Here is an 11,426-nt window from a genome sequence, read left to right as displayed (position 1 = left end):
AATTGAGCTATTGGTAGATACTGAATAAGGGGCGGTGACTTATATATATTGAGCTCCGCTCAAGGCGGGATCTCATGCGCATGCGCGGGCACCTCGCGCGAGCACGCCGGCGCACGCACGCACCTGAGCGAGCACGCCGCCGCCGGTGCACGCACGGTAGCATTTGTCTGAAAAGAAGGGCGCTTTACCGCACTAGCGTGCGGTGACGAATGCGGAAGCATTTTTGCACTGCTTGCTTGGCATTAACGTACAGGCTGCCGGCGTACTCCCAGCATGTTTCACGGAGAAATATGCGCTAGGTGGACGCGGGCCCTAACAGAATATAGGGAGGGCTGGAAATCTATAGTGCTCCCTCTGTCCTGTGGAGGGCGGCAATACGCCTAGACGCGTAGCCCGCCGGAAACTTACAAGAAGAAGAAGAAGAATATCAGTGGGGGCATTTTCTGCGTTGCACACTCTGAAACACGTCACATCTCCACAATGGCGGCGGCTGAAACAGTATTAGTAAATGGGTCCTCCTTTATGGATCCTTTAAAGGGACTTTTGTTGACATATTTCATGCCAGAATCATGTTACGACGAGTTTTTCCTCAATTTCAACCTTCTCGATGGTAGGTGACGCATTTTTCACGGAAACGAAAGAGTTTGCCTCGTTTGAAAGCAAAAAAAAATGTCTAGCCTCAATTAGTGGCTGCATGTTAACGTTGACATCGTCTGTTCTGTCTGCTCAAACTAGTGCATTCTCACTGCATATACGATTTTATCTTTGGGATTAGCTGGATATATAATCTGTGTCTGTCAGTAGAGACTGTTTGCCCACAGTTTTCAGTCAGTGGACACCTTCGGTTGAGTTGTAACGTTACTTGTTTGCTAAATAAGTAGCTAAACTGTCCTAACGTCTGTCCTGCAACCTTGAATCAACACGACAGGTGTAGACGCATTCTAGTTCACCAAGGATGCTGGCATGCAAACATTCACGTTTGTCAAATGTATGAACCCCGCGGGGTTTCATTGTTATGAACGCCGCCGGGGGGGCGTGACTAATACACAAGGCACTCTGTGATTGGATGTTGAAGTTCCTTTGCACGTTGGTTTTCAAGTACCAGTAATGAATATTAATTATTTATGTAACCCTTTTCAAGGAGACATAAAACGGTGTTATGTGATAATGTTTTTTTTGTATCCACTTTTTCTCCCATCCCAATTTCGTATCATCCAATTCAACCCTCCCCTGTCTCGAACGCTGTTTCTTGCCTCCCACAAGCCGGCTGCAATGTGGACTAAGTCTCATACATAGCACGAGTCCCCTCCGATACTCGAGGTAACAGCAGTCGCATCTTTTCACCTGCGCTGCGTGATCTTTCAGCGTCAGGGGTCTGCGCTTTGGAGGGGCGCCGCCCCCATCGCTTCCTGATTCTACTGCGCAGGCGCACCAACCGACCTGTAGAAGTCGCTGTCCACAACGCCCGATCCCCACCCATCAGTTTCCCACCCCCTAATACTGCCAATGTGTATTAGTACGGACGACCAGCTAAACTGAAAGCAATGCTGGGATCGAACAGGCGAACCCAGCGTCTCCAGTATTCGTGGTGAGCGCTTTGCCCACTGCACCACGTAGCCGCCCTTATGTGATAAAGTTTGAACTTGAATTAAATTAATTGTTTTCGCCTGCAGTGCCATGTCTGAAGATAGTGCTGAGCAAGGGCCTCGGGATTGGCATCATCCTGGGATCTGTGATGGGTAATAATAATATCTCACTTCCTGTTCCTCTTCCTCCTTTTCCTTCACCCTCTTTTTATTTACCCCATTCCCTCCCCCCTGTCTAAAACTGTCTAAACAGTTTCATAATGGCCTAAATTCCTAATAGCTCTCTCTCTCTCACACACACACAGTGAAGCTACCTCAGATCTTGAAGCTGCTTGGGGCGAAGAGTGCAGAGGGGCTGAGCTTCAACTCTGTGCTGCTGGAACTGCTGGCGATCACAGGGACCATGGCCTACAGCATAGCCAACAACTTCCCCTTCAGGTGGGCATGCGTACACATACACAAAGGTTAATTTGCATAAATACGTGCATTCATGAAGTTTACTTTGTTGATTTATGTGTTCTCATATATACACACACCTGAATGAGAACAGACATTCTCTTTCTCTCTCTCTCTCTCATCGCTCAAATAAGATGCATGCAGCCTCTCTCTCTCTCTCTCTCTCTCTCTCGTCGCTCAAATAAGATGCATGCAGCCAAACATGCCTACAGACGTTGACTGTCTCTCTTTCTCTCTCTCTCTCACACACATGCAAACCAGGGGCGTTTTTAGGGTTAGAAAACATTGGGGGCTTCAACCCCCCCCCTTTTTTTTTTTTTTTTTTTAAGCACAGAAATACGCAATTTTAGAGTAATTAGAGATGAATACTGAATAACTAGAATCATTAGAGGTTCTCAAAGTGATGTCCAGGTCCATGAGAGGGATCTGGGCAGTCCCCATAGAAAATTCAAAGTTAACAGGACCAAATCATCAGTTTCTTATTTATTTAGCCAGATAAAACATTGATCTGGTCCAAGAAGCCCCAACAGGAGTACAAATATACATATATACACATATATATACATATATATATACACCAATAACAAAATAAAAACACAGTTAAGAATCATACACATAAGCAAATAAACAAACAAACAAACATATGCACAGCCTATGTACAAAATAAATAAACAGTTCATCTCTAGTCTTTACAGTTTTCTTCAATTGCATAAACACTCAAATCAAAAGTATTACACAATTATCAAAACCTTACACTCAAGGAGCAAAATATAGGCCCAGATTTGCACCCCTACAATGTCAGCCTCACTTTTTGCAAAACAATACACACAGTGATTTGCAAAACACTAAACACACTTGCATTACATTAGACACAGAATGTCAAATTACCACACATATGAGCCAATTGGTTAAACACAGCCATCAGATGCACAAACACACCATTGCTTAATTGTAGATACACAATCAGGGTTAAGCACTATAAAAATGCAGCAGGTGAGTTCACCTGTCTTCAACCAAAATGGAAAGAGAGTGAAGTACTGTACACAGAGAACGTGAAAATATACAATACATTCACCAAACACTACACAAGACAAACAATGATGCAGACTGATGAAAATATACATTTTCTCCCATTTTCCCAAATCAGTCAACATGTCAACATGGAGAATCACAACAAAAAAATGCTTGCCAGATCCAGCTAGGCAAAGAGATAATGTCTAGTATTTTCTGTTTACATTTTTTCAAAAAGAAAAAATTGTGTTACTGTAATTTTAACCTGTACTGGATACAGTATTTTATGTTTGTCTGATATTTGCTGAGCTTACAGTGTTATGCACATATTAGCATGAAAACTGGGACATGTATTGTTGTGATTCTCCATGTTGAAATGTTGACTGATTTGGTTATATGGAGAGAACATTTATATTTTCATCAGTCTGCATCATTGATTTGGGTATATGGAGAGAAAATGTTATTTTTTTCATCAGTCTGCATCATTGATTTGGGTATATGTAGATACATAAATTATATTTTCATCAGTCTACAGCATTGGTCTTGTGTAGTGTTTGGTGAATTTATTGTATATTTGCACATTCTCTGCGTACTTCACTTATAGTACTCTAATCACTGAGAAGTAGAATAGCTAAATGTGTTTTAGGTTAAGCACAGCAGTGTGTGTAACTGGTTCAAACAGAATTAAGTCATTATGTAACGTGTGTTTCATATGGTAACAAAATTAGTGTATGGTTTTGACAAGTGTTTAATTTAGCAAAGGATCTGAGGTGTTCTGATAATTGTGTGTGTGGTTGTGCTAATTGTGTGTTTTGAAACACCGGGCCCCGTTTTCAAAATCATGCTTAGGCAATCGAAAAAAAAGGGTGTGTTTCATTATATACATAATTATGTTTCAGTCTTCTCATAAAAAAAAGATTCGATTTTTGGGTCTTTTCCTGCCTTTGGTCCGCTTTGCATTCACATCTCAAATGAACCGCAGCAGGGTTCACTTGCAAGAGTGAATGAGCTTTCACACCACCCCAAACCAACCGGACTATCCGAGGTTCGATTAAAGCTTATTATAGGACACTGGACATGGGTATGGATGGCTCCAGGTGCTGCTGCGTTAAAGTGCACATCTTCAATATCTGTACTATTTAAAAGCACAGTGCAGGACACACTCAAAGGTTATCGCACCTCAGAGATGGCAGTGGACATGTATGACAGGACAAAGGCCATATGTAATGGCCTTTGGATTGAGGAACATACTACCAGCCAAAGGAGGAAGCAGAAAAGGATGGACAAGTATGTAGTTGAGTCATTTTGTGGCACAAGCTCAGACCTCAGCTCAGGAGATCAGCTGAGACAGAGACTGTTCTATCCAGTCGTCGACAGAATGCTGCAAGAGCTTGAGAGCAGGTTCTCATGAGTTGGAGAACAACTTATGAGAGGCATACAGGCATGTTATCCAGCCTCAGACCAGTTTCTCTCAGTGGAATTGCTGCAACCCCTCGCCACACATTACAATATCCAACTATTGCCAGAGGAGATCACAGTTGCAAAGTGTTTCCTGGTCAGGACAGGCAGAGATGCAGTCCCTACTATCTAAAGTGTCGTTTCCCTCCTGGATGATAATAATAATAATAATAATAATAATAATAATAATAATAATAATAATAATAATAATAATAATAATAATAATAATAATAATAATAATAATAATAATAATAATAATAATTTTGATTTATTATGGCGCCTTTCAGGACACTAAAATAAAAAGTCCACAAATCGGTGAATGAAAGAATTATAGGATCAAATGAAAACTACTTACTAAAATTTTTTAAAAGTACTAAAAACCAACAAAAAATACCAAACACTAACAAACATTCAGCACAGACAATGGGGATGCTGACATAAAAAAAAAGGTAAAAAAAGTAAAGAAAAAAAAATGTAAATTTTTTTTTTTTTTTTTTTTTTTTTTTTTTAGATCCGGGGCTAGGAGAAAAACATAGCCCCGGAAGCCCAGGGCTAACGACGCCACTGATGCAAACACATTTAGCCACACACACTTGCACGGAAACGGGTACCAAACTAATGTTCTAAGTCTATACTGTTCAGTCAAACTAATGGTTTAAGTCTATACTGTTCAGTCAAACTAATGGTCTCTTCAGTCAAACTAATGGTCTAAGTCTATACTGTTCAGTCAAACTAATGGTCTATACCAGGGGTCGGCAACCTTTTTGACATGGAGTGCCTGTTTGAAATATAGTTGTAACTAGTGTGCCTCAACAATATTCCATGCATCGTAAATATTTTTTCTCATAATTGGGTATTTTTAATAATTTTTACATTATTACATTATTGTTATTATTAACAATATTAATATGATGGTTGTGGTTGTATCAACCCTAAATCTGAGTTGGGGGGGGGGGGTGCAATGCAGACAAACAGCTGCATACAGTGCAACCATTTCACTCACATTTGCCCATCCATTTTTGGACACATAGCTCCACCTACAGGCCTAATGGAGAACACCAGGAGAACACCAGGATGTGAATGGAGGGTGAATTGGACAATAGGGGGTATCTGCAGAGCCGCAGAGCCAGGCTGGACGGGTATAAGTGGTCTGGACAAGTATAAGTGGTCTGGACAAGTAGTTGCGAATGGGGGGGGGGGGGGGGGGGGGGGGGGGTTCGTCTCGTTTACATAGGTACATTATACATAGACAGTAATGTTACATCTAGACATGTAATAATAGAGTAAACTTGTACCCATACAGTGTTACATCTAGACATACCAGATCTAGTAATAATAGAGTAAACTTAACTTTCGTCTCAGTAACAATGTTCATAAAGTGTTGAGTGCTACAGTGTAGGTTAGTTTATTAGGACAATTCCACCATTGTGTGGCAAGGACTAAGAATAGGCGACTTCTCTTTGATGACCCGACTTCTCTTTGATGACCCTCCCGGAGCTTGGATAGGAGTAGGAATAAACTGTACATATACAGCACTGTTTGAACCTGGCACACAACATACTTCACATGTCATTTTTCTTTTTGTTATTCCACCATTGTGGGGCAAGGACTAAGAATAGGCGACTTCTCTTTGATGACCCGACTTCTCTTTGATGACCCTCCCGGAGCTTGGATAGGAGTAGGAATAAACTGTACATATACAGCACTGTTTGAACCTGGCACACAACATACTTCACATGTCATTTTTCTTTTTGTTCCACCATTGTGGGGCAAGGACTAAGAATAGGCGACTTCTCTTTGATGACCCGACTTCTCTTTGATGACCCTCCCGGAGCTTGGATAGGAGTAGGAATAAACTGTACATATACAGCACTGTTTGTAGTTTTACATAGAAAGTAATTATTTGTAGAAATTTGCCTACCAGTTGTTGTTGGACTTCTTTGACGGAGGGATTGCAATTTTAGAAAAAACAGAAAGTGGTACATATTGGGCTACGGCTAGGCTTTGATGATTAAGGCAGTCTCTCTTCTTATCTTCACCAAACCATTTTTCTTGCACCATCCTAGAGAGCGTTTCTTCGGCTAGCACTTCAATGGGAGCGTTGGATGTGCAATAGTCAAGTGACCTCAGATGTATACACTTGAAGGAGTTTAATCCACTCAGCCATGCCAACTTCATATTTTGTTGGCACTCCTGTGACTCACAACCAACATCAATGTTTTCCACCCCAAATTTTTGCACGACATGCAGTGGAGTACTCGCCCCCTGGAATGACTTGAATACTATGAACATTCTATTCTTTGAATCTATGCACTCACTGGTAAGGTGATGCCTTGCTGTTATGTCATGCATTTGATCCGTGTGTTTCCTTTCGATGTGTTTCTTCATATTTCTGGTGTTCATGGTAATCTTACACATCTTACACATCGAATAGGCGACTTCTCTTTGATGACCCGACTTCTCTTTGATGACCCTCCCGGAGCTTGGATAGGAGTAGGAATAAACTGTACATATACAGCACTGTTTGAACCTGGCACACAACATACTTCACATGTCATTTTTCTTTTTGTTATTCCACCATTGTGGGGCAAGGACTAAGAATAGGCGACTTCTCTTTGATGACCCGACTTCTCTTTGATGACCCTCCCGGAGCTTGGATAGGAGTAGGAATAAACTGTACATATACAGCACTGTTTAAACCTGGCACACAACATACTTCACATGTCATTTTTCTTTTTGTTATTCCACCATTGTGGGGCAAGGACTAAGAATAGGCGACTTCTCTTTGATGACCCTCCCGGAGCTTGGATAGGAGTAGGAATAAACTGTACATATACAGCACTGTTTGTAGTTTTACATAGAAAGTAATTATTTGTAGAAATTTGCCTACCAGTTGTTGTTGGACTTCTTTGACGGAGGGATTGCAATTTTAGAAAAAACAGAAAGTGGTACATATTGGGCTACGGCTAGGCTTTGATGATTAAGGCAGTCTCTCTTCTTATCTTCACCAAACCATTTTTCTTGCACCATCCTAGAGAGCGTTTCTTCGGCTAGCACTTCAATGGGAGCGTTGGATGTGCAATAGTCAAGTGACCTCAGATGTATACACTTGAAGGAGTTGAATCCACTCAGCCATGCCAACTTCATATTTTGTTGGCACTCCTGTGACTCACAACCAACATCAATGTTTTCCACCCCAAATTTTTGCACGACATGCAGTGGAGTACTCGCCCCCTGGAATGACTTGAATACTATGAACATTCTATTCTTTGAATCTATGCACTCACTGGTAAGGTGATGCCTTGCTGTTATGTCATGCGTTTGATCCGTGTGTTTCCTTTCGATGTGTTTCTTCATATTTCTGGTGTTCATGGTAATCTTACACATCGGACACTTCTTTTGAATGACTGGCCGCCTTCTGGCCCGACTTGGGGATGTTTCTGCAGCCAGAGGTGGTTGAGGAGATGGCAGAGTCGGTTGAGGAGATGGCAGAGTCGGTTGAGGAGATGGCAGAGTCGGTTGAGGGGAGGGCTGGCTCTTACATGATGATATATGGACCAAAGCCTGTATTTTGGTTACAAATGTTGCCTGGCAGTAGAGGCAGTGGTAATGATAGTCTGGGCTGCCTGGTCTGCAGTCAAATCCACATCTGAGCAGGGGCTTGCATGATAATATATGGTGCGAAGCATTTTTTTTTCTTACAATTGTTGCCTGGCAGTAGGGGCAGTGGTAGTGATAGCCTTGTCTGCAGTCCAATCCACATTTGTGTATAGTGTATTCTGTAACACAAACATGAAAAGTAATAAAAGCATAATGTGACCACCGTATGCGTCGGCTCAGTTATGCTCATTGCCAGAGGCAATGGGAGAAATGTCTAACTTTACCTTGATGGATAACTACTGTTGAAAAATGGATTTGCAAATGGCTCTGCACTTTGCCGAGTCTGGTAGGCTTGAAAAGGGAAGGCGCACAAAACGGGCAGTGATAGTTGCTGCAACAGGATCTGCATTCCACTACTGGTGGAAGTGACTGGCCTCTTCGTATCGTTATGTGGTCCTGGAAAAAAGAGAATATAATTACTTTCAAAATATGAATAAAAGGTTGTGCCTCTAATCACCACATCACTTGCCCACTTGGAGATGGCTTACTACTACACCATGTACTTGCAAGTTTATATTTAGTAAAGATAGCAGAGAGAGAAAGAGAGAGCCAGTTAGCTAATTAAATTCAATTGCACAGGTGGTCTGTGGTGGCCTTGATAAGCAACACACCCAATGTCCAAAATAGGTACTTACATTTTTACATATTTAGTAAAGATAGCAGTCCTATACACACCATGCACTTGCAAGTTTATATTTAGTAAAGATAGCAGTCCTACTACACCATGTACTTGCACGTTTATATTTAGTAAAGATAGCAGAGAGAGCAGAGAGAGAAAGAGAGAGCCAGTTAGCTAATTAAATTCAATTGCACAGGTGGTCTGTGGTGGCCTTGATAAGCAACACACCCAATGTCCAAAATAGGTACTTACATTTTTACATATTTAGTAAAGATAGCAGTCCTATACACACCATGCACTTGCAAGTTTATTTAGTAAAGATAGCAGTCCTACTACACCATGTACTTGCACGTTTATATTTAGTAAAGATAGCAGAGAGAGAAAGAGAGAGCCAGTTAGCTAATTAAATTCGATTGCACAGGTGGTCTGTGGTGGCCTTGATAAGCAAACCTAATGTCCAAAATAGCGAAATAGGTACTTACATTTTTACTGAAAGACATCTTGTTCTGCCTGCGCAGTGCGCGCACACCACACTGTGAAAGAGTTCGTCTTCTTCTTGTTGTGATGTGAGAAAGAGTTCGAAAAAAAATTGACTCTTTATACTCTCACGTGCTCCAGTCCACACGCATGCGCATACACATTGCGCCCCAATCCCACTGGTCACAATGGTGACCATAATAATGTTTTTGTTATAAGGCTCTGCAAATGTTACTGAATGATGTAGCAATGTATTTCCAGCTAAATTGAAATAATAAACGAATAAAGGGTCTCAATTAAATATGTGGTAGTAAAAAGAACCTGTGGGAGGATTTCAACAAGATACATGCGACAACAGTGCAAAATATTTCACTATAATATTTAAAAAAAAAAAAAAATTGCTGCCCCCTGTGCCTATGAAAATGCCCCCGCCTGCCTAGGGTTGCCTACCCCTGGTCTATACTGTTCAGTCAAACTAATGGTTTAAGTCTATAATACTATTCAGTCAAACTAATGGTTTAAGTCTATAATACTGTTCAGTCAAACTAATGGACTAAGTCTATACTGTTCAGTCAAACTATTGGTGGACGATTCTGCATCGATGCAGTGACAACATAATCGATTATTAAAATAAAAATGTTTACTCTCTTTCTAGCTTATGTTCTTTTACAATGTAGTGCTTTGGGATTTGCTCCACAACTATAAAGCGCCCTACAAATCAAATATATTATTAAAGCTAGTGCTCTGGTCATGCATCCACTCAACTCATAGAAAATACAGCATCAGACTATTATTATTTTTTTTATCCACTTTTTCTCCTTATTTTCCCATCCCAATTTCGTGTTTTCCAATTCTCCCCTCCCCTGTCTTGAACGTTGCTCCACTATGCCCCCCACTGGTCAGTTGTAGGGAGGATAGAAGCCTTTCATCACGTGTCCCCTCCGCGTCTATTCGAATCCTAACGCATGTATGCTTCCGCGTTCGTGTTTTGCGCTTTCATTGGCCACTGACGTTTCTGGTTGCGCCAATCGTGTGACGCAAGTTCTTTCGCCGGTTAAGCTTAGGCACTCTTTCGAAGTTGGTTAAGGTTAGAGTTTGTCTTAGAGCAGGGCGATAGAACGCCAGCCCTGATTCCAAACTCTAACCTTAACCAACTTCGAAAGAGTCGCCTAAGCTTAACCAGTGATAAACTAGGCGTTGGGTAGTTTGCTGCTGGTCGAGGCGGAAATGGGCGCGTCACACGATTGGACGTCAGTGGCCAATCAGATCGCACCAGAAACAGCAGTGGCCAATCAAGAGCGCAAAACGCGAACGCGGAAGCATACATGCGTTAGGATTCGAATAGACGCGTCCCCTCCGGTACACGAGGAGGCAGCCTGTCACATCTTTTCACTTGCCAGCGCGGACTCTCAGTGGCGAGGTGTAACGCATGGGAGGCTCACACTACCCCCGCTACTTCCTGTCTCTGCTGTGCAGGCGTCCCCCAATTGACTTGTAGGAGTCGCTGTCCACAACGTCCAAATCCCCACCCATCAACTTCCACCCGCTGGCTCTGCCAATTGAGCCAGTATGATGGCCGGCCCAAGCCGGAGGCAATGCTGACACCCGGATTCGAGACCGAGCGCAATCTCCGCTGCGCCACCCAGCCGCCCAGCATCAGGCTATTCTAAAAGTATTGATACTAATAAAATGGAGTATTGAACCGTTTTTAACAGCTGGGTATCGAGATACCTTTCTAGTATCTGTATCATGCAACACTAGTAAAGACATTTATTTTTACATTCTGATTTAAGAACTTTCTAAATAAAAGTTAATTTATCTGACTGCTTGTATTAATTGATGAAAAAGTTGCCATGTGCAGTAATATAGATTATAAAATTGAGGATGTAATATATTATTGAGTATATTATTGAGCTGCATCGTCGAATCGAATCATGGACAGCTGAATTGTAATCTAATCGTGAGGCCAGTGAAGATTCACAGCTCTAGAACCTTCCCTCCTGCTCTAACCAGTTGCCTTGTTTGTGTTCTTTTCACACAGCCTGTACAATCTAATATATGTAGGCTGCCCATAATATTTGCAGGGGGGGAAATATGTTTATGCTCACGTTTCTCCTACAAACTAAAATGGGCCCATATTCAAGATTTTGTTTCTAAAA

General features: G+C 41.7%; 1 protein-coding gene across 1 annotated transcript in view; it reads left to right on the top strand.

Annotated features, from left to right (window-relative positions):
- The first annotated feature begins 465 nt into the window (after nt 1-465).
- Nucleotides 466-11,426, top strand: part of mpdu1b (mannose-P-dolichol utilization defect 1b) — a 49,909-nt gene continuing 38,948 nt past the window's right edge. The window contains exons 1-3 of the mRNA XM_084326795.1: nt 466-610; nt 1,674-1,739; nt 1,892-2,024. Of these exons, the coding sequence (XP_084182921.1) occupies nt 481-610; nt 1,674-1,739; nt 1,892-2,024 (329 nt within the window). The 5' untranslated portion in view covers nt 466-480. The remainder of the gene's footprint in view (nt 611-1,673; nt 1,740-1,891; nt 2,025-11,426) is intronic.

This window comes from Notolepis coatsorum, assembly GCF_963971535.1.
Source record: "Notolepis coatsorum genome assembly, chromosome: 13".
Taxonomy (NCBI): Eukaryota; Metazoa; Chordata; class Actinopteri; order Aulopiformes; family Paralepididae; genus Notolepis; species Notolepis coatsorum.
The sequence above is the reverse complement of the archived record's forward strand: the minus strand, read 5'-3'. Positions and strand labels throughout refer to the sequence as shown.